This window comes from Meles meles, chromosome 2, assembly GCF_922984935.1.
Source record: "Meles meles chromosome 2, mMelMel3.1 paternal haplotype, whole genome shotgun sequence".
NCBI classification, from domain to species: Eukaryota; Metazoa; Chordata; class Mammalia; order Carnivora; family Mustelidae; genus Meles; species Meles meles.
The window spans coordinates 152,810,508-152,834,647 of record NC_060067.1 but is presented as its reverse complement, the minus strand read 5'-3'; the positions used below and the strand labels follow the sequence as shown (position 1 = coordinate 152,834,647).

Below are 24,140 nucleotides of genomic sequence, written 5' to 3'. Positions count from 1 at the left end.
AGAATGGTAAAATGAATTAGGTTATAGCCATATGATATTATATTTTGTGGACATTGAAGCAATTTTTGAAAGTATTTGCAATGAATTGAGGAAATGTCCTTACTATAATATTAAGTGAAAAGACAGAACATTAAACGTATATATGGTATGATGTCAGTCATAGCATACGACACATCCTTGCACTTGAAACCGAGTTCCTTAAAATATCATTGATCACAAGGACCTCTACTGAAATTTCAGTCTGTGCAAATGTATTTTTATTCTCTTTACTAGGGATCACCAACTGGGTAAGATTTATCAATATCTCTTGTGGCTCTCGCTTCATCGTATTTTTTTTTTGCCTCTGATTTGTGCATTTATTTCTCTGGGAAAAAATATGAAGATGCAGAAATCAAATTACATTTCATTAGACATTTAACAAAGAGTACTAAAAAAAACAAACAAACCCTGGGATATGCTTGGAAAATGTGAAACCTATATCCCTGGTAGGGTCATAGCACATTTTCATTTAAAAATTGCTCCTTTAACAACTGTTCATCAAGTACTACTTACACTGTGGCCAGATGGTGAGTACATCAGGCTGGATAAGACGCCATGCCTTTTCCCAACAAGCTGCTGTTTGGGCAGAGAAGCCCGAGGAGTAAACAGACAATTATAAACTGTATGAGGAGGTCGGGATCAAGGAAGCACAGGGCTCTGTGGAACTCGAGGCGTGACTGCTGTGCCCTCTGTCTAGCTTAAGCCTATGTGAAAAGATCATGTTGTCCTACTCTTCCTGTGATTCTTGGTCATAGGCTTTGGCCAAAGGCAATCCGATTCTGATCCCATGGCATTCTAGTGAACCTGTACTAATTCAACTAACTTATTGTTTAATTACCTAGAGGAGTAGAGGAAACCAGGGTTTTCACCAGACTCTGAAAGCTGTTTGCCTGAAAAATGGCGTCTATGCCTCCAGGACCCTCGCAAGAATAGATCTGAATGAAGCCATCACTCAGCCCATCTATGACCAGATCGATCCCGTTTTCGGAGGCATTTTTAGGTAAAGGATTCTTTCTCTTGCTCCTTCGTGAACAAACAGCTGAAGAGCACTGGGTTGGGAGTCTCATCTTTAGAAGAATTTGTGCTTTGGATCTGGAAGTGTAAAGAGTAGCTTGCAGCTGGAGGAAGAGAGCTTAGGGTCTGGCAAAACACAAAAGGCTTCTTGATTTAGTTTCCTTCATTTCTCACGGTGACCTGGAGTGCAGACAGAGTTGTTGCTTTCAGACTAATATTATGATTTTCAGTATTTTTCAAATATCTCATACAAGCAGCAGGGTGTGGCTTGGGTCTGCTGGATCTGAGCCCCGGGCAGGTTATTTTGGTTGGAGAGTATGGAGTTAAAGCAAACACACGGCCTTTATAAATTTTCCCGAATGCAAAAAGGCAAAGAGGCTGACCAGTGACTCTGTTTGTTTTTGACATACCGCGTGCTCGCTCACTTACTAGCTGTGTGAGCTTCACAGTGCCTCCTTCCTTCCTTGACCTTCAGTCCTTTTCTCCATCAACAGAAGCAGACTGTCCTCATCCCCCAGTAAAGGAGCCTGCCCCTAGTCCCCCTCCTTCGCCTCTGGCATTTCGCCACCTGCTCCTGCTCAAACCATTCTACCTTTGCTGGATTCTTACTCAGTGTTCCCCTGCCCTGCCCCCATCTTCCTTTAAACTCCTTTGGGCTCATGCCATCTGTCTACGCTATCCCTGTTTACATTTCTATAGCAAAAATTCCAAATTCCTTAGAACAGCATTCAAAGGGCAGGCATCTGGGTGGCTCAGTCAAGTGTCTGGTCTCTGGATTTCAGTTTAGGTTGTGATCTCAGGATCCTGGGATAGAGCCCCATGTTGGGCTCTATGCATAGTAGGGAATCTGTTTGGGATTCTCTCTCTCTCTCTCTCTCTCTCTCTCTGTGCCCCTCCCCCAGCTCTCTTTTTCTCAAATAAATAAATAAAATCTTCAAAAAAAGATGCAATTCAAGACATTCTACCTGCCTCCAGCTGGCCTTTCCGCCCCCGGCTCCAACCAGCGTGGAGGGTTGCAGAGAGCAACTGAGAGGCGCGAGGACCTGTGCAAAGCACTGTGCTTGCTTGATCTTATTAGATCTCTCAATAGCTCTCCCAAGTAGCTTCTGTCCATTTACAAGGGACAAGCTGAGATTCAGAGGACTTGATGTAGCTTTTCCAGGGTCACTCGGCTCACAGGTAGAGAGCCAGGATTTTAAACCTATGCCCTCTCTTCTATAACCTGCTGTTTCTTATTCTTGGGAGATTCTGAAATTTTGTTCATTGTGTTGTCCCCACAGGAAATAACTCCTCCTCCTTTTTACTTTCCCAAATCTTCCACATCTCTGAAGTCTCACCCTTTCAAGTGGAAACCCCCTGGCAGCAGGGAGACTTACTTTCGAGGTTGAACGGATCAGTGTCCAAAGTCTGGCTCTGTCATTTACTAGCCATGTGGCTGGGCACACATCAGCAATCATCTCTGAACCTCAGTTTTCTTATCTGTAAAATGGGCATCACTACACTGGTTTCATAGGCTTTGATGTCCAGGACCTGGCCCAGCACAGTGCCTGGCACACGGTAGGAACTCCATAACTGTTGGTTCTCATCCCCCTGGTTTAAAAGCGAATAAAAGGGGGACTAGCTAGTTCCTTCTTTGTGTTAGCCCCACAGTATCCACTGTTGTCTCTTAACATTTTATTTTGTTTCTTCTATAGAGCTGGAATGCCCACTGGTTCCACTTTGCTGCCTCACATAGAAGCTTTTAAGCACTCTCTACAGGAGAAAATGATGGAAATTGGAGTAAGAAATGGCTGGAAATATGACAGCTACAAAAAAAGTTTCCTGATCCAGGAGGTGAGATTGTTGTGAAGGGGAGAGGGCAGTGAGGTTGGGCAGTGGCTTTCTTCCCAGAATGAGTTTGAACACATTATGGGCCTCTCCCACCTTGTTCCCCTGGAGTGGCCAGGTCTGGGAATGTCTCACAGCAGGTGGTCTGGGGCACAAAGCACAGTGGGATGGGGTGGGGAAGAGCCGCCCTGAGACTGCTGTGGGGGTGTGGGGGGTGGGACACCGGGTGGGCTCTGTGCCTTTTCGAGGCAACCGGCAGGAAGTGCTGAGGTTGGAAAGGAGACTCAGTGTCTAGGAAGAATCTCCAAAGAATCCTGAGATGTACAAACATTAGAATGCACCTGTAACACTTTCACTAACCTATCATTTTTGCCAATATTATGAAGTATTATCCAAAGCAGTGAAACTTCAAGACATGTCACTTTTTTTTGATGATCATTTTTAAATTCTCAGTAGCCAAGATTCTTCTCTGTGACCCATTTTCCTTTAGGCTGTCTTAGTCTGTTCAGCCTGCTGTAACAAAATAGCATAAGCTAGGTAGGTTATAAATAACAGAAATGTATTCCTCACAGGAGGCTGGAGGTGCAAGGTCAAGGTACAGGCAGATTTGGTGCCTCGTGAGAGTGCACTTCCCAGTTCATAGATGACTATCTTTTCACTGTCATATCTCATAGTGGAAGGGGCAGAGGAATTTGCTAGAATCTCTTCTGTAAGGAGGATCGTCGCAATCCTGGGGGCTCCATCCTTATGACCTAATCATGTCCCAAAGGCCCCACCTCCTCATCCCATCACCTTGAGGATTAGGATTTTAATACATGAATGTTGGGTGACACAGATATTAGGCCCATAGCACAGGCCCAGCCCAAATGACATGGCAACGCTAGAGAACGGTCGTGTGCCTCCCCCTTAAGACAAAGCTCCTGCCTATGAGAAGCTCACAACATAGTGGAGGAAATGCCATGTGGACGGCCAAGCATAATATAAGGTAGAGGGAAAAGGTGACCACACGCGGGAGCCCCTGACCTGCTTCTGTGGAAGGAATTGGCACCAATGGCCTTCTGTTAATGCTGATTCACAGATAAGTGCCATCCTGGGAGGCCTAGAGGATTACATCCTCAGAAAGAAGAGGAGGATCTATGAATCTCTCACCACTTCTGTGCAGAATGACCTGAAGCCCTGTTATGAAGGTAGGGGCTCCGGAGGGCAACCTGTCCACTCCCTCTGGGGTCTTTCTGTCAGCTTCTTTGGCAGCGTCTTCTTCTGCTTTCCCCCTCAAAGCATTTGCTCTCCTGTATCCTTAGTCCTTCTCAGACACTTATTCCACGAACTGAAAACCAAGTAATTGCAAGGGTGTGGGGAGAGGTGATGCATGAGTCATTTTTTATCTGTGTGTTTCCAGCACTTTCTGACCACCCTTTCTTTGTCAATTCAGCTTGCTTCTCCTGTCCTTGCTGCATCTCAGCTAACTAAACTATAAAACCCCTTATCCAATTCTCATTCTTATGCCCTTGAATTATTTGTAAACCTTTTCCCCAACTCCTTCTCATTTTGGTGGTCCCATTGATTTTTCTGGTGGAGGGCATTGGAATTTTGTAAACTTCTGCTTAATTCACTCATTAGATTTTTTGAATGATAGTTCCCTAAATATGGAGAGTGTTGATTTTTTTCTACCATGTGATTATTAAACAATTTCCACTGTGTGGAAAATGGTGCTGCATATATGAATATGTGTGTGTATGCGCGTGTGTGTGTGTGAGTGTGTGTTTGTGGATGCAGACCTTGTACACTCTGTGTATATGTATTTTTTGTTTGCTTACCTTTCTTTCTGATGCTAAAGATGTCTAAGCAAGTCCTTGCTGTGGTGTGACCGTGGCTATCATTTTTGCCAGAGGCAGCTCAGATCGCTGGCAAAAAAGCATGTGAGAGGACAAAAGATGTCCTCAGAAGAGGGGTGGAGCGGCAGGTGGCCGAGGGCATGTTTGAAAGGGCTCAAGAAAGGATGCGGCACCAATTTCAGCTACTGAAGGTATGATACATTCATAGTCTGAACTCCAGTCGGGCCCCTTGGGGGAATAAAAGAAGAGGATACAGAAATGGGAGACGTAGTAACTAGTCTCTTGGGCCCACATAAAGCCGATGGCTTCTGCCTCTGCGGCAGGTGGGGAGGGGGGTGCCGGGGAGGCAGAATTCATGCCCATGACACCAGAAGAGAAGACTGGCTGGCGCTGCGCATTGTCCCTTCATTGTGCCCACATGCTGGTGTCGGGGTCTCTGTGGGGTGTGACTTCAGAAACGCAGCCCCTCTGGCTCTCTCTCACACCCTTCCTCTTTACTGGGTCATCAGTAGAACAACTCTGATACCAGATAGGGGGCCTTACCTCTTGAGCTCATGAGCTCATTTAACCCCCCAGCAGGCCTGTGAGATAGGGACTATTGTTGTTCCCATTTTATAGATAAGAAGACTGAGGCAAAGAGAGAGGGAGATGTAGCAACAGGCCCCATAACTATGAAGTTGCAGCACTAGAATCTGGGACTAGATAACCTGGCTCCAGCGTCTCCCACAATAGCTAATCTCCAGGCAGATTTTTCCTTTTTTAATGAGGGAAATGTCTGGTCTGCTTAACATATCAATCAATCAATGCCAATAAACTATTATAGGTCAGTCAGGTATGACACCAAGCAGAGAATCTAGGTTTGATTCTGTATATCTCAGAAAACAGTTCCTGACACTTTCCTTGAAACTAAAGCATCTATCATGTCCCTTGGGCCATCATGTCTGAGTTCTGGTTTTCTTTGCAGGCCACAACCCTCCCAAGTAATACAAATTCTCTGTTTCTGTTCAAGCCACTGTTGGCCCCGCCTGGCCGTGTGAGCTCTACGGTCTTCTGCCTCAGTTGGGTCTTAGTTGACCCTCTCCTAAACAGTTAAGGAACCTGGCTAGTTGTTTTTTCCATTCACCTCTGAACCAACCTACGTCCTCAAATGTTTCCACCCCGCTTCTGCTCAGCCCTGTGCCCCTGACCCCCACCCCAATGTACTTTTGGAAAAATACCTTTCTCCACAATATGAAGCATATTATTTCTCTTGGAATAAGCTAAGAGGCATCTCATTTGCCGGTAACCATTTACTCACTGTCATTTAACATATTATTACAGTCTACAAACACGTGCAGAAAATTGGCCAAACCTTACAGAACGTGGTCCTCATTGGGTATATAGAAATTGGCCCTGAAGGAGCTCCCCAGAAACAACTCCACTAAAAAAAAAAAAAAAGTGATTTTTACTTTGAACATGTACAAATGCATCTTAAATGACAGAATGTAGGAAGTTGAAACTGGGCAAGGCCACAGAGATCCCCATTCCCTGATCTTATGGACAAGGGGACTGAAGCCCAGACAGCCTATGTTACTAGCTCAAGGTGCACAGCTAGAGCTGAGACTAGAGCTTAGGGTTCTTGGCCTGATGTGTTGAAGAAAAAAAAGCAAGAGTGAGGAGATCCAGGCTTAAAATGAGGCTGTGTGAGGGAAGGAAGAGTCAGGTATTTTTCAAAGGTAGTCAAGAGATAGTCAGAAGAGGGAAAAAGGTTTTCATTGGTTGCAGGACTGAAATAAGAAAGAAGACATTTCTTAGGCAGCTGGGACAGAGCATCAGGAATGTCAAGTGTGATGTGCTGCACAAAGCAGATACTCGGTAAACATATATCCAGTGACCAAATGAACAAAAGGTTGGTGGTTAGTGACCAGCACTTTCCATCTTTTTCCATCTCTGTAAATGCTGTTCTCTCACCCTCCCTCCACTTCCATGAAGCCTCCTTAGCTCCTGACTCAGTTGGTCAGCACCAGAGGTCCAATCCACCATGAGTCTTGATAGGCAGGAAAAGAGATGCTGAGACAAGTGGAACCCCCAGAAACATTGCCCTGATGACTCCTGAGCCATTCGCGGTGTGCTAAGGTGGCCCACCCTTGGAATTGACTTTGATTTTAGCAACCCCAGTCTATAAACTCTCTGGTTGCCGGATTAGGTGGGTTCCCTTTCATAAGCTGACCTTTCCCTTGGGCTGTGCCATCCTAACAGAATGACCATGTTTTGTTGTATAGAATGGAATCACGGAGAAGGTGAAGGGCAGTATCGCCACCATGCTGACTCTCGCTTCATCTCAGGGGGATGGTCTCTACAAGGAGCTTGCAGGTGAATACATAAAATTTTGTGTAAGCAGTGACCTCGAAGACACCCCCTAACTGTGGTTGCCCTTTGCTGGATTTAAAGAAGTCAAGTTAGGAAGAATTTCCAGGGCATGGGATGGAGAAGGTCATGGCTGCCCCACCCTTTGTGGAGCACCCACTCGAGGCCACATGTTATACTCAGGTTTTGTGTGCAACATCTCATAGCGTTCTCATATTAGCCCTCAGAGGGAGATGGTAATGCTCCATTTTGCATGTCCAGAAATAGAGACTCAGATTAGATAATGTGCCCAAAGATGCATAACTGGAAAGTGGCAACTTCAAATCGATAACTCCACTCTGCCACCTCCATAAACCCATTCTTTGAAGTAGATGGCTTCTCATGAAAAGCCTCATTTTCTGGTGGTGGTAGAGAAAGGTTTCTCTTCATCTCCCAGGAGACTGGGGATGCATGACCAGCTGCCTATGCCTTGTTGCATGTAATCAAATCTCTTCCTTGCCGTGTGCTCCAACAGACCTCCTGGTATAAACTGGAGAAGGTAAACTAGTGCAAAAAGCAACTGGGAAATTTCTAGTAAAATCAAAAATTCACATATCCTTTGGCCCAGCAATCCTACTTCTGGGAATTTATCCCATGGTATCCTCATACCTGTGCAGAATGGCACGTAGACGAAGTTATTCAGGGCAGTGTTGCTTATGATGTCAACATTGGAACAATTTGAATATCCATCAGTAGAGCACTGGTTAACTTAGGTACACAACTAGTGGAGGACCGTGCAATTCTTAGAAAGAATAAAGCAGCTTTTTTGTTTCTTAATGCAGAGTAGCAGTATGAAACAATCGCCAAAATATATGGTAAAGTGAAAAAAGGCAAAGTGAAAAACTGTGTAATATGTTGCCATCTGTGAGGGAAGAAAAGGAAACACATATGTATAGGCATAAAAATCTCCTGAGATACACAAGAAACTGGCCACATTGGCTATCTCTAAGGAGAGGAACCAGGAGCCTGGAGGATAGGGAGGGTGGGAAATTTATTTTGCCATCTGTATGTTTTGTGTCTTTTTTAAAAATATTTTTATTCTTTTAAAGATTTATTTATTTATTTTAGAAAGAGAGAGAGCATGCATGTATGAGCATGATTGTGGGGGGCGGGGTAGGAGCAGAGGGAAAAGGAGAGAATCTCCTTCTCTTCTCCACACTCTCCCCTGAGTGTCGAGCCTGACGTGGGGTTCAGTTCCACCACCCTGAAATCATGACCTTGAGCCCAAATCAGGAGTTAGTCACTTTAACTGACGAAGTCACCGAGGCACCCCTCTTTTGTGCCTTTTAAATTTTAAACTGTGGGCACAGTTGCCTGCTGGAAAAAAAAACTGACCTGATGTCATTGCTGTATGTCATTGAGTATGTCACAGTGAAAGCTTTGGCACAGCAAAGGAAACAGTCAACAAAACAAAGAGGCAACCTACAGAATGGGAGAAGGTATTTGCCAATGATGCTATAGACAAAGGGTGATATCCAAGATCTATAAAGAACTTCTCAAATTCCATGCCCAAAAAACAAATAGTTAAGTCAAAAATGGGCAGAAGACATGAGCAGACACTTCTCCAATGAAGACATACAAATGGCTAACAGACACATGAAAAAATGTTCATCATCATTAGCCATCAGGAGAGACTCAATCAAAACCACATTGAGATACCACCTTATACCAGTTAGAATGGCCAAAATTGACAAGGCAAGAAACAACAAACTTTGGAGAAGCTGTGGAGAAAGGGGAACCTCTTACACTGTTGGTGGTAATGCAAGTTGGTGCCATCACTTTAGAAAACAGTGTGGAGCTTCCTCAAAAAATTTTAAAAAAGAGCTACCCTAACAACTTGGCAATTTCATTACTGGGCATTTTCCCCAAAGATAAAGGTGTAGGGAAAAGAAGGGCCATATGCACCCCAACGTTCATAACAGCAATGTCCATGATAGCCAAACTGTGGAATGAGTCAAGATATCCTTCAACAGATGAATGGATAAAGAAGATGTGGTCCATATATACAATGGAGTATAATGCCTCTATCAGAAAGGATGAATACCCAACTTCTGTACCAACATGTATGGGACTGGAGGAGATTATGCTCAGTGAAATAAGTCAAGCAGAGTCAGTTATCATATGGTTTCACTTATTTGTGGAACATAATGAATAGCATGGAGTACATTAGAAGAAGGAAGGAAAAAATGAAGGGGTTAATTGGAGAGGGAGACAAACCACGAGAGACTGTGGACTCTGAGAAAAAACTGAGAAAAAACTGAGGGGGATGGGTTGGCCTGGTGACGAGTATTAAGGAGGGCACATATTGCATGGAGCATTGGGTGTTATACACAAACAATGAATCATGGAACACTACATCAAAAACTAATGATGTACTGTATAGTGACTAACATAACATAATAATAATAATAATAAAAAGAAAGTGGTCAGAGCTATTTCCAGAGTAAAAGTCACAGCTGCTGCTTCTAAGCATCTATCTTACACTTCTCACTTGCTCTTACTACTCTCCATCTCTGGTTGGTGAGAAGGACATCTAACCTGTGCCCAATAGTCTCCCAGGAAGGTGATAAAACTCCCTTATACTATACTTTATTGAACTCTCTCATGACCTTCTGACTAGGCCTTCACAGGAAACTGTTTCAAGATTATAGTCATCCAATTATGTCTTCTTCAAAGAACTCCTGGGGCTCCTGGGTTGGTCAGTTGGTTAAGTGTCTGATTTTGGCTCAGGTCATGATCCCGGGGTCCTGGAATCAAGCCCCTTGTTAAGTTTCCTGATCCATGGGGAGTCTGCTTCTCCCCCTCCCTCTGTCCCCTCCCTGCTCTCTCACTCTCTCTCAAATAAATAAACAAATACAATCTTTAAAAAAAAGAATAAAGAACTCCTACTCACCAAAGGTCTTCCAACTGCCCAAGTCCCCCACAAAAAAAAATGTTCCCCTGAATTTATGTAAATTGCTCCTGCTATAATTTAAGATCATTTCCCTTTCTTTCCATCAATGGCAGATATATACTATTGTAGGGTGTACTGTGCCAGGGGCCAAAGAGGTCTATAACAGTCCCTGCTCTGAGTCTTACCTGCTTGGTAAAACAAGATGTGTGATCATGTAAATTAAAATAGAAGATAGTATGCATTCACTGCGCAAGTGATTATAATGACCTCCTAGGTATTGAGTAGTATTCTCAGTGTCAAGAATACTGCAGTGACCAAAAAAGACAAAAATCTCTGCCTTCATGGAGCTTCCAGCCCAGTGGGCAGAAGGCAGGCAATAAGCAGAACAATAAATAAAATATGTGACATGCAAAAGGTAGTAAATTCTATGGAGAAGAATAAAGCAGAGAAAGGGGAGAGGGAGGGCTGGGAGTGAGTAATCAGGAAAGGTCTCACTAGGAATGTGACATTTAAAAAAACCCAAAAACCTGACAGAGGGAACACAGTTGACCACCAGATTATTCAGAAGACAGTGATTATTCAGCACCAGGATCTTGGGGAAGTTTCATATAATCTGGGACCTGAAGTAGAGCCTGAAAATATAGGTTGGATTTATGAAGCAGTGAGGAGGATGGAGACTTCCCAGACTCAGGAGCAAGACAAATAGACTCAAGGTTCTAATACCCTTCTTGGTCATGAGTCTCATCACTGGCCAGGCTCAGGATGGGTGAGTCTGGGTAATGATATGGAACATGTAGAGCCCAGGTGGACTGGAAAAGCATTCAGGAGCAATGTCAGAACCAACCCCAGGGCCAGTCTTAAGTGTCCCTCAAAGAGGACCATATTAACCTGAGTTCTCTAGAGAAACAGAACCAATAGGATATGAATATGTATGGAGCGATAGATAAACAGATGGATAGATAGACTTGTTTTAAGAACTTGGCTCATATGAATGTGAAGGTTTGCTTAGTCCAAAATCTGATGGGGGATGCCAACAGGCTGGACACACAGGAAAGACTTGATTGAGTTCAAGTACAAAGCAGTTTGCTGTTGAAGAAGGAAGAGCCAATGTTGCTGATGAAGTCCAAAGGTGGTCTTCTGGAGAATTCCCTCTTGCTTGCAGGATACCAACATTTGATACAGCTAGACCATTACCTAATTAGAGGAGGCCCACCCATGTTGTGGAGGATGGTCTGCTTTACTCAAGGTCTGCTGATTTAAATGAATATCTTATTCAAAAATATGCTCACAGAAACTTCCAGAATAATGTTTGGCATAATATCTGGGCACCATAGCCCAGACAAGTTGACACCTAAAATTCACCATCATAAGGATATAATTTGATTGCCATTCATGAGGTGAAAACCCAAGAGGCCCAAACAGAGAAATTCACCTAGAATGAGAACTGCTGAGAGCAGAGGTTCATAGGAAGGAGAGAGAAGCCTGGGGAGGACTTAGGGGAGGTTTATTGTGTGGTGGGGTTTGTATCTCCTTTCACTGAGCTCTTGCGAAGACTTAATAAAGACCCAGTGATCTCCTGGAACTTTTTATGGGTAGGTTTGTGTTTCTTTGGGGGGTGACCCCTAGGCTGAGATAAGCCTTAAGGTAAGAGCATGAATGCCCAGTTTGATCAGGTTTTTTTAATAAAATAAATTGATCAGACTATCTGATCTCTCAGTTCCATCCCAGATATCACATTCTGGGACAAGCGATGAGATAATCAGGAGATTTGTTTTCTGTGGACATTTCTGAAAAGGACACTAATTCCTGATGTATGCCTTTTGCTCTTCTGTAGATGTCAAAAGTGAATACAAAGAGATGGAAAAGCTACACAGAAGCCTGAAGGAGGTTGCTGAAAATGCAGTGCTGCGGAGAGGCATGCAAGATTTCCTTCTGAGAATGTCCCCAAGCAAAGCTGTTCCCCCCAAAGCCTAAATTTAATTCTCAGGGCTTAGCACCAAGTAGATGAAAAATAAGCCTGGTGCCAAAGAACCCAAATCACTTCTGTTTTTAAAAATCTAATAAAGAACATCTTCCAATTGTTTGGCCTTTATATAGAATATAAAATGAAAAATATTGTTACTTCTGGCATCAGCTGACTGCTGAGAAATACCATTTCATTTTTATTCAATAGTAAAAAATAATCATCTTGAGTCCCTAACGGATTTCTAAAATTTTAGGGTCTAGAAACTCATGCTTCAGCAAAGAAAAATACTAAACATTGAAAAATAAATGTTATGGAAAAAGACATTGCATAATAAAGCTTTGGGGTCCCAATTCTATTTCCCATTTTAATACTAATGAGACTTTTGGGTAAGAAGGTAACAGTGTGCCATGGAAGCAACAGGGGTTTAAGGTCAGACAGACAAGAAGAGACCTGGCTTTACCACTTCCCAGGGGTGTTATTTAAGATCAGTACTTCTCAAACATTTTGGTAAAAATCTATTGATAAACCTAAAGAGCTTTTGTTAATGTGGATTGATATTTACTGTATTCATAGACCAAAGGAACAGAGTAGAGAGCCCAGATAGGGAGCCTCAACTCTATGGTCAACTAATCTATGAAAAAGCAGAAAAAAATATACAGTGGAAAAAAGACAGTCTAGTCTCTTCAATAAATGGTGCTGGGAAAATTAGACAGCTATGTGTAGAAGAATAGAACTTGACCATTCTTTTACACCATACACAAAGATAAACTTGAAATGGATAAAAGACCTCAACGTGAGGCAGGAATCCATCAGAATCCTAGAGGAGAACATAGGAGAACATAACCTCTTTGACATCGGCCACAGCAACTTCTTTCAAGATATTTACTGTATTCAAAATTAAAACTGAGAAAAATAGGAAACAATTATTTACTAACTCATTTAATAAACTTTTTATATATTAATATAAAAACATATTTTTATGGAAAAACTATATTCAAAAAAAATTTAGCGAGAAGAGTGACATTATTTACACTTTTGCAAATCTCTTTGTTCTCTGGCTTAATAAAAGACAGCTGGATTCTCTTATCTGTTTCTGCATTGTCACATGTTTTCAGTTGATGTTTATGAAGAAAATACAGATTCACACAGATATAGAATTGGAATGTGGAAGAGCACTTTGTAGCCTTTTCAAATAATTTCTGGATATCCTTCTTTGATCCAATCTTGACAAAAGATAGTTTCTTAAAGGTTAGTTGCCATATAAAATCTGAAATCATATTAGTGAACTGTTTGATATTCTATTACATTAAAATATATTTCTAGCTCACAATTTGAATGTATCTTTTACATCCATGATTTTGTGGCATTGGTCATTTTGAAAATATTTGTCCACTGATTAAGCAGATCTTCCAAATGACATATTTCATTATATAATATACTACAAAATCAGACTTGTTAATATCTCTATCAACTTAATCAGGAAAGTCTTGAAGTATTCTTCAAGAAGCTGTCAAGTTCATGGTAGAGGATACAAGTTTTATAAAAATCTCAATTTTTCCCTTAAAGTTTATCTTATGATTGGCAACAAATATTGTCATTTGCTTTCTTTGAAGTGGTAGGTTCATTTTTGTTTATTTTTGAGATAATGTCCACCACATAATCAAGTATGATTAACCATAGTTTGTCTGTCAATTATTATTTCAATTCTAAATAATGTTTTGTGGGGAAAAAGTCAAGTACAGCTAACAACTCAATCACACAAGTATTTGCCTTTAAGGTAGTAGAAGTGACTTAAGTTGTACTGCCCTTTTTGTCACACGAAATAACAAAACAGCATCTTCTTAAGGATCAAAAATTAATGGAACAAATAACTTCAACTGCTCCATTAGGAACATTCTTTTTTTTTTAAAGATTTTATTTATTATTTGACACATACAGAGAGAGATCACAAATAGACAGAAAGGCAGGTGGAGGGAGAAGAAGGTGCCCTGCCTAGCAGAGAGCCCCATGTGAGGCTCGATCCCAGGACCCTGAGATCATGACCTGAGCCAAAGGTAGAGGCTTAACCCACTGAGCCACCCAGGTGCCCTATTAGGAGCATTCTTTTTTTTTTTTTTTTTTTTTTTTTATTTATTTGACAGAGAGAGAGAAATCACAACTAGGCAGAGAGGCAGGCAGAGAGAAAGGTGGAAGCAGGCTCCCCGCGGAGTAGAGAGCCCAATGTGGGGCTCGATCCCAGGACCCTGGGATCATGACCTGAGCCGAAGGCAGAGGCTTTAACCTACTGAGCCACCCAGGCGCCCCCATTAGGAGCATTCTTAAGTGAAATTTGCTTTAAAAAAAACAAACCTGAAAGTACACAGTGAAAAAAACAAAAGCTACTAGTATAGTTTGGTGCCACCACCTTGGTTCATGCTAAGGTGTCAGTGGTTTTGCTCACCTTTGTTTTTAAATCTCTAGCACAAGTGTCAACATGATAAAAACAACAAAGAAACAAGCAACATCTTAATCGTATCATGAAGAAAACCTCACCTAGGAGACCCAGAGAAGTGTTTTAAGGGCTGCATTTTGAGAACTACTGGATAAATTATTTGAACTATTTGAGCTTCTGGTTATTTATCTGTAAAATGGCGATAATGGTAATACCTACAATGACACTATTAGAGTTGTCAGGAAGTTTGAAATTATGCTTACAAATTATTGATATGTGGTACTTAATGGCACCTGATAAGTGGTTATTTTGGGGCAGAATAGAGGTGGCATGGTTTAATGGTTGTTTGTCAGGAGACTTGAGTTTCGATCCCACCTCTGCCTAGTACTAATAAGACCTTTGAGAGTTCCTTAACATCTCTAAGATTTCATTTCCTCATATACCAAATAAAGGAAGTGAACTGGAAGATTAAAAAGTCTTGGCTGCTTTGATATTCTAGGATTTTAAATCCTTCCACTTTTATTTTAATGTTTTTGCTTAAGTAAGAAAAAAAAAGTATTCATCCATGTAGGTGGGTCTCACTGGGTCTCAGACCCTTTCCATTTTAAACTTCTAAACACACAGGTTGATTGCAGTTTGTATAGTTTCACTTTTTATTTTTCAAGTGAAGGATGTGGAAGACTTGTACTTCCAGCCATGTAGGAGTAGGAGTAACAGGGACCAGATTTATCTCTGATGTTAAGCTATTAAAAAACCAAACAAAATTTATGAAACAGAAATTTTCAGGTATAGGAAAATAGTATAGGACAATGATCCCTGAAAGCAGGGAAACAAACAAGGTAAGCCCTACAATTACCCCCTCCTGCTGCCTAGATAGAGTTTCTAGGCCACTATACAGGGAGGGGGAATCTATACAGAGCCTGACAGTCTCCTTGAGTTGAAGACACAGTGTTCAGAGTTTGGGAAGTCCAAGATGGTTAGAATGCATAGGGTGGATTACTGTGGAGAAGAGAGCAACACAGACAGAAAGCTCCAGAGATATGAAGTAGAACTCTCTTGAATCTTTAACTGAGTACTGATTAGTACATGAAACTACCAAGAAAGAACCACTGGAAAGAAACAGGCAGAAAAATCCCCCAATCCTACACCAGATTAGGAGTAGCTAGAGTGGACAAACCTCCTTACACAAGGGGCATCAAATAAAGTCCTCAGAAGAATATTGTCTTAGTGGGTCCAAGATAATCCTATACGATCCACCTAACAGAGATTAAAAACAAGCCTCAGAAGGATCAAAGTCTATGATTAACTAAATCCTAGAACAAAATACAGAAACATTTAAAGGAATAAAAAATTCCAGCACCCAGCAACAGAAAATTCACAATATTATCCTAACAAAAATTACCAGGCATGCAAAGAAATAGGGAAATATGACCCATATAGAAGAGACCCAGAAATGACACAGGTGATAGAATTAACAGACAAGGATATTAAAATGGCTATCATAAATTTACTCCAAACACTGAAGAAGATAGAATAAAGCATTAACATAATGAGAGAAATGGAAAAACTGTAAAAAGACCTAAAGAGAACTTCTAGAGATTGAAGATTTAATGTTCAGATGGGAATAACAATAGAATAGACACTAAAAAAAGAAAATATTACTTTAGAAAAGGTAAATTGATATCTTTGAAGTGATCAATATTAATTAAGTTGATGGGGGAGGGGCGCCTGGGTGGCTCAGTGGGTTAAAGCCTCTGCCTTCGGCTCAGGTCATGATCCCAGGGTTCTGGGATCGAGCCCCGCATCAGGCTCTCTGCTCTGTGGACAGCCTGCTTCCTCCTCTCTCTCTCTGCCTGCCTCTCTGCCTACTTGTGATCTCTGTCTGTCAAATAAATAAATAAAATCTTAAAAAAAAAATTAAAAAAAAAAGTTGATGGGGGAAAGTTCTTTACAATGTATACATCTGTGAAATTATATCAAAACATCATGTTGTAAGATGTTGTAAGATGAACATAAGGGAAAGGGAAAAAAGAGAGTGAAAAAGAGAGGGGGAAGCAAACCATAAGAGACTTTTTTTTTTTTTAGATTTTTTTTTTTTTTATTTATCTGTTTGACAGAGAGAGAGATCACAAGTAGGCAGAGAGGCAGGCAGAGAGACAGGAAGAAGTAGGCTCCCTGCTGAGCAGAGAGCCCCATGTGGGGCTTGATCCCAGGACCCTGAGATCATGACCTGAGCCGAAGGCAGAGGCTTAACCCACTGAGCCACCCAGGCACCCCCATAAGAGACTTTTAATGATAGAGAACAAACTGAGGATTGATGGAGAGACAAGGTGAGTGGTGAGAGGATGGAGAGAGGTGAGTGGGGGATGGGCTAGATGGGTGATGGGTATTAAGGAGGGCACTAGTTGTGATGAACACTGGGTGTTGTATGTAAGTGATGAATCACTAAATTCTACATCTGAAACCAATGTTAACATATATGACAACTAACTGGAATTTAAATAAAAATTGAAATGAGGAGGGTATGTGCTATGGTGAGTGCTGTGAAGTGTGTAAACCTGGCGATTCACAGACCTATACCCCTGGGGACAAAATTATATTATATGTTTATAAAAAAATAAATAAATAAATAAAAATTGAAATGAAAACAAAAAACAAAATAAAACCTTGTACACTTCAATTATCTTACAATTTAATTTGTTAATTATACTTTATTAAAACTGAATAAAAGAAAAGATCAATGAACCTGAAGATAGAGCAATAGAAAATAGCAAAAATGAAACAGAGAGGAAAAAAGTTTTAAAAACGAAGAGAATATCAGTGAACTATAGGACAGGATTACACAGCCTAAAACATGTATTACTCTTTTTTTTTTTTTAAGATTTTATTTATTTATATGACAGAGAGTGAGAGAGCACAGGAGGGAGCACAGCAGAAGGAGAGGGAGAAGCAGGCTCTCTGTGGAGCAGGGAGTCCAATGCAGGGCTTGATCCCAGAACCTTGGGATCATGACCTGAGCTGAAAGTAGATGCTTAACCATCTGAGCCACCCAGGCACCCCTAAAACATGTATTACTAGAATCACAGAGGATAAAAGAGAGATGGACACACGGAAAAAGCGTAAAGACTGAGAATTTTTCAAACTGGATAAAAACTATAAAATATAGATCCAAGATGCTCGATGATCCAAAATGCTCAGTGAATACCAAGCACAAGAAACATAGGAAAATCACACCGAAACACGTTATAATCAAATTGCTGAAAACTGGTGATGAAGAGAAAACCTTAAAATCAGGTAGATTTTAAGAGGAAATATTATATACAGAGGATTAAAGATAAGAATGACAGCAGACATTTCTTCAGAAAAGCAATCCAGAAAACAAGGAATCTCTTTAAAGAACTGAACAAAACTGTTAACCTAGAATCCTATACTCAGAAGACAATATTTTTCAAAAGTGAAATAATACATTTTTTTTCAGACATACAAAAGCTGATGGGATTTATTACGAGAAGACTAGTACTATAAGAAATGTTAAGGAAGTCCTGCAATTGGAAGGCTAATGGCACCAAATGAAAATTTTGATCTACATTAAAAAATGCAGAACACTGGAAATAGTAAATATGTGGGTAAACATAAAAGACTTTTTCTTATTTTTCTTAATTTCTTTAAAAGAATTAAAATGTTGTTTAAAATAAAAATAACAATGAGTTTTATATTATGAGGTTTATATCAAGTAGAAGTAAAATATATGAGAATAAAACAAAGGCCAGGGGAAATGGGAGTATATTGTTGTAAGGTTTTTATACTGTACTTAAAGTGATGTAATATTACTTGGAGGTAGAGTGTGATAAGTTAAAGATGTATACTAGAAACCATAGAGTAACAACTAGAAACAAATAGAGACATATCTAATAAGCCACTTAATACTCAAAATCCTAAATATTCAGGAAAAAAGGAAAAAAAACAGCAAATAACAGAAGATAAAATAGAAAACAAATAGCCAGATAGTAGATTTAAAACAAACCACATAATCACAGTAAGTGTATATGGTTTAAAACACTAATTAAAAGGCAAAGGTTATCAGACTGAATTTTAAAAAACAAGATCCAATGATACATTGTCTACAAGAAACCCACTTTAAATATAAAGAGACACGTAGGTTAAAAGTAGAAGGATGAAAAATACATACTTGCAAATCTTAACCTAAAGAGTAGCTGTATTAATATCAGGCAAAGTAAATTTCAGAGCATGGCATATTTCCAGGGATAAAGAGAGACACTATGTGTGATAAACTTGTAATCAAGGACATAACAACCTTGTTATTCACTTAATAAGAAAGTTTCAAAATACATGGAGCAAGAGCTGATAGAACGTAGAAGGAAAATAGCCAGATCCACAATTATAGTTGGAAATTTCAACACCTTCTATTGATAACTCAGGAAAAATATAGAAGACTTGAACAACCTATCAACCAACTTTATAAGTGGGTATTTACAGAACACTCTACTCAACAGCATCAGAGTACACATTCATTTCTAGGTCCTTGGAACATTTACCAACATAGACCGGATCCTGAGCCACCAGACAAACCTCAATAAATTTAAAAGTATTGAAATCACAGAGTTTATTCTCTGATCCCAGTGGAATTTAATTAGAAATCAATAACAGAAAGAAATCTGGAAAATCACTGAATATTTGGAAAGTAAACAACATACTTCTATATAACCTTGATGCCAAGTATGGGCCGTTCATTAACATCGTGTTGGATTTATATCTCTCTTGTCTAAATCTCAGTTTTGCCCAGATGAAATTACCTTGTTATTGTCAGGAGCAATGGCACTAACTCCAGCCAAAGCTTAGAAAGTGAGTCAGAGCTGGCACTGGCAATAGGGCTATATGGTCACCGCCTGAAGAATGTAACCAAGAGCTGTCCATCAGACAGGCACCAGCACTGGTGGAGAAGAGGAAATGGGGAGGAAACTGAGGCAGAGCTTTAAGTCCTGGCAGGAGGTATCAGACTGATACAGACACGAATCCAAGAAAGGTCAGAACTGATGCCAAAAGGAAAGGAAAAACTTTAGACACCAAGGGTAGATTCAAGAGGGATACAGGAACCTCTGAATGTAATGGTTTGGGAAGTTAATATTAGGAGAAGTTAATATTAGGTTTGGAAAGTGAATATTAGGAGAAACAGTCTTTCATCATGTTCCTTAGTCTAGCCCATGAGTTCCATCATGGGTTCTAAGTCACAACAGATCCCTGTTCCCAGGAAAGTGTTGAGCAGTATGCTACCAACAGAGACAGCAAGGCTGTGTGGTTCAGGGCAGGCCTTAGTTCTAGAGGAGAGGAGGGAAGCAGGTGTGTTGCTCAGAAGACTGTGAGGTGTATAGATGCACTAGCATTGATTCTACCGTTATTCTATTATTAGACATTTAGAAGGTGCTATTTTTTCCCATTGTAAATAACATTGTAGAGAATATTCTTTTTTTTTTAAAGATTTTATTTATTTATTAGTCAGAGAGAGAGAGAGAGAGAGCAAGCACAGGCAGAGGCAGAGGGTGAAGCAGGCTCCCTGCCGAGCAAGGAGCCCGATGTGGGACTTGATCCCAGGACGCCGGGATCATGACCTGAGCCGAAGGCAGCCGCTTAACCAACTGAGCCACCCAGGCGTCCTGAGAATATTCTTTTTTTTAAGGTTTTATTTATTTATTTGACATATAGAGAGAGAGAGAGATCACAAGTAGACAGAGAGGCAGGCAGAGAGAGAGGGGGAAGCAGGCTCCCTGCTGAGTGGAGAACCTGATGTGTGGCTCAATCTCAGGACCCTGAGATCATGACCCGAGCCGAAGGCAGTGGCTCAACCCACTGAGCCACCCAGGTGCCCCGAGAATATTCTTGTATAGAAATCTTTGTCCCTATCTCTGATTTTTTTCTTGAGAGTAATTTTTGTTAAGATTTATTTATTTATTTGAGAGAGAGAGAGCATGGGTAAGGGGAGGGGCAGAGGGAGAGAGACAGAATGAGAATCTCAAGCAGATTCCCTGCTGAGTGCAGAGCCTGACATGGGGCTCAGTCTCACGACCCTGAGATCATGACCTGAGCTGAAATACGAGTCAGACACTTAACCAATTGAGGACCCAGCTACTAGCACTACAACTTTTCTGTATGTTTGAAATTTTTTCAAAGTGAAAGAAAAAATGGCAAAAAGAAAGTGAGCAGTGCAAGATGGTATGTTAATAACCGGGTCCCATTCTCCTATTATAGAAAAGAATAATATCCATTTTTGGTTAAAAGACAAACATCAGCATCACGGCAGTTCCCATTCTTGCTAGTAAGTAGACAGCGTTTCTGGAAAACAGTTTGAGACTAAAATGCTCTTATACTCATATCCAAAACTGTGGCCTTGTACATTACCTGTGAGCAAGCACATTTCTCCAAAGCAAATATTATTACTATCGTTACCATTATTATTATTACTATCATTATTTGAACTCAACACTGCCTTAGCTCATAGGAGGAGAGTGTACTTTTGGATTGTTTCTTGGCGTGATTGCGCTAAGACCCCTGTATGCCCTCCTGTTCTGGGCTGATGTCACTAAAGCCCAAGACAGACTCTGTTCTAATCTATCTATCTATCTATCATCTATCTATCTATCTATCTATCTATCTATCTATCATCTATCTATCTATCATCTATCTATCTATCATCTATCTATCTATCATCTCTATCTATCTATCTATCTATCTACCCTATCTGTCTCAGCTGGGTCATGCCAACTTCAAGTAGCTTTTTTCCTATCCCCAGGTTTCTTCCTTGGGGGATGTACCCTGCCAGAATGACATTACGATAGTCATAAATGGTGATTGATTCATTAAAAATGTTAAATTACAGCCAGTAAGTTCTGCTTAAGCAAAGGGAAATGAACATTTAGAACACACAGCATCCAAATTGTAAAAATAAAACATTCTCTGTGCCCAGTGACATCAGGGGATGTGTTGTGTGTCGAGCACCTCGTACCTGATGGCTGAAGGAGGTGTTATTATTATCAAAATACAACATCAACACTTCCATGTCAAGAAGGCCATTGAGAAAAGACCCCTCACTTTCTCTGAAAATGTGGTATCACAGGAAACCAGTGTTATTAACTGACCTTTTGGTCTTTTGTTCCTTTTACATTTCTCTCCCTTCCAATTGAATTACTCAGAGTAGGATGAATTTGTGCTGGTTTATTTTCTTCTAAGTACCAAGTCAAAACTCAGGATATCCCCCCTTCTCCTAAACCTCACAGTTTAATCTGATTAGGGACAAAGAGAGAGTTGATAATGATCCACAAAATCTGGGTAAGACTATATCCTAGATCCCATCAGTGATAAAAACCACTTTAAATCTCTATTTTAAACTCTTGCCGCATAGCCTATATAAAAATTCTTTCACTTATTTTTCACTCTGGAAGAAACATGAGGGCTCTTGCTGCTGGAAAGGGGACAAGTTATACAACCATGATCTTTATCTTTTGGCATCATGTTGGGGGGGGAGGCAGATTTTGCCTCAAGCTAGAAGATAAGAGATGGTGGTATGGTTGTATGTAGCTGGTAGGAAGAAAGCTGAGGACTGCGGTATGGGAGACAAGTTCAAGGCAATTGCTCGTCTCTCTCTCTCCTTCTCTCTCTTCCCCTGAAATTTAAACCTATAGTAGGAAAAAATTTTAAAAGCTGGAATAGTTTAAATTCTGAAACTACCTGTGTCTTAGAAAGAGTTCAGGAGGCAGAAAACATTCCTACTCAAGCCTCCATTAGGTTGCAGTGATTGTTAAAAATCTATCCTCGAAGGCTAATTTTAGAGCAATTTTCAGCAGATGATGGAGAAGGCAGGCCTTGTGTAGGTTTGCACAGAGATTAGAGCTGAGTTGAGGCAGAGGGGAAGGAGAATGCTTTCACTCTCCCACATAGGTATGAAGAGAAGGAGAAGGACCCCCAACCCCACACACACTCACACACACACTGATGGCAACTGTATGCAGGGTTTGTCTTTTCTTCTTTCTGTTACCTACTTATCAACTTTATACCTAGTGAACAAGTCTTTATTTTAAATTCTCTCTGTTCTTATGACTGGTGTGGGTTATGGGTCCAAAAAGACTGATTCAGAGGAAAAGGATAACCTGGCGGTGATGTATAGGGTAGAAGAGAGGGGTGCTGACCAAAGGACCCAGACACGTCGGTGGATTCAAACACTCTGTTTGGGCACCTGGGAGGCTCAATCAGTTGAATGTCTGCCTTCAGCTTGGGTCATGATCTCAGGGTCTTTTTTTTTTTTTTTTTTTTTTAAAGATTTTATTTATTTATTTGACAGAGAGATCACAAGTAGTCAGAGAGGCAGGCAGAGAGAGAGAGGAGGAAGCAGGCTCTCCACGGAGCAGAGAGCCCGATGTGGGACTCGATCCCAGGACTCTGAGATCATGACCTGAGTCAAAGGCAGAGGCTTAACCCACTGAGCCACCCAGGCGCCCCATGATCTCAGGGTCTTGACACTGAGTCGCATATCAGGTTCCTTGATCAGCAGGGAGCCTGCTTCTCCTTCTGCCTACTGCTCCCCCTGCTTGTGCTCTCTCTCACTCTCTGACAAATAAAAAAATAAGAGCTTTCTTTTTATTTATTTATTTATTTTTTAAAAGATTTTTATTTATTTGACAGAGAGAGATCACAAGTAGATAGAGAGGCAGGCAGAGAGAGAGAGGGAAGCAGGCTCCCTGCTGAGCAGAGAGCCCCATGCGGGACTCGATCCCAGGACCCCGAGATCATGACCTGAGCAGAAGGCAGCGGCTTAACCCACTGAGCCACCCAGGCGCCCTCTTTTTATTTTTTTAAATAGCACTCTGTTTGACCCATATCTGTGGGTGAGGGTTCCCACTCCCTCAGTGACGGGCCTCTTCTTGGAGCTTGGAGTTTGTGTTCTTCCCCTGCTAGGAAAATGAGTGCTAAGTCTCTTGAGTCTCCAAGTCTGTCCCCACTGAGGACATGGGGATGAGTAAGGAGGAAACTTAGAATCTCAGGTCAGGAAAGAAACCAGAAGTGACCCTATTACCTTAGAATCACATCTGGTATCTACAAATAGATGGTTAAGGAGGGGCCATGAATACAGAACTCACCAACAGCTCCAAGAAATGGCCTTCTATAATAGGGATGGGGAGCCTCTTTGACATTGTAACATGACTGTTAGTTAAAAAAAGAGAAGCCTGGGGCACCGGGGTGGCTCAGTCAGCCTCTGAGCCCAGGCATTTGCCTTAGGCTCAGGTCATGATCTCAGGGTCCTGGAAGTACAAATATGACCCACATATTTGAAACAGCCATGCACTTAAGAGATTGCATAAAACTACTTTTTTTTTTTTTTTCTTAAGGGTTGCCTTTCTGGGCATAGAGTTTTAGAAATACTGGTAATGGGCTGATAAGCAAAACATCAAATCAGATCCAGACTGTAGGTTTTCCAGCTTTAAAGGAAATCTAATTATGCCTGGAAAAGTGAGCATATACATTCTTTGTTGCAAAATATGCGAATAAAGACCACAGCCATAAGACAGTCCAAAACAATGTTTTGGATTCTTTTCCGGTGGGGAGAATGTTTTATGTTTTGTCCACGAATTTCTACTTCCTTCTATCACTTGTTTATGTCAAAGTAATTCTTTCCATTTGGAGCCTAGAAATCACTGTTCTTCATGGAAATGGACTATGGTAAGTGCTTAGATATTTAGTTCT

General features: G+C 41.0%; 1 protein-coding gene across 1 annotated transcript in view; it reads left to right on the top strand.

Moving 5' to 3' along the window:
- The window catches only part of NUGGC (nuclear GTPase, germinal center associated), a 52,745-nt gene extending 40,687 nt beyond the window's left edge, over window positions 1–12,058 (top strand). The window contains exons 14-19 of the mRNA XM_045997491.1: window positions 882–1,039; window positions 2,748–2,886; window positions 3,959–4,067; window positions 4,770–4,906; window positions 6,977–7,067; window positions 11,828–12,058. Coding sequence (XP_045853447.1) covers window positions 882–1,039; window positions 2,748–2,886; window positions 3,959–4,067; window positions 4,770–4,906; window positions 6,977–7,067; window positions 11,828–11,967 — 774 coding nt within the window. The 3' untranslated portion in view covers window positions 11,968–12,058. The remainder of the gene's footprint in view (window positions 1–881; window positions 1,040–2,747; window positions 2,887–3,958; window positions 4,068–4,769; window positions 4,907–6,976; window positions 7,068–11,827) is intronic.
- The last annotated feature ends 12,082 nt before the right edge of the window (window positions 12,059–24,140 follow it).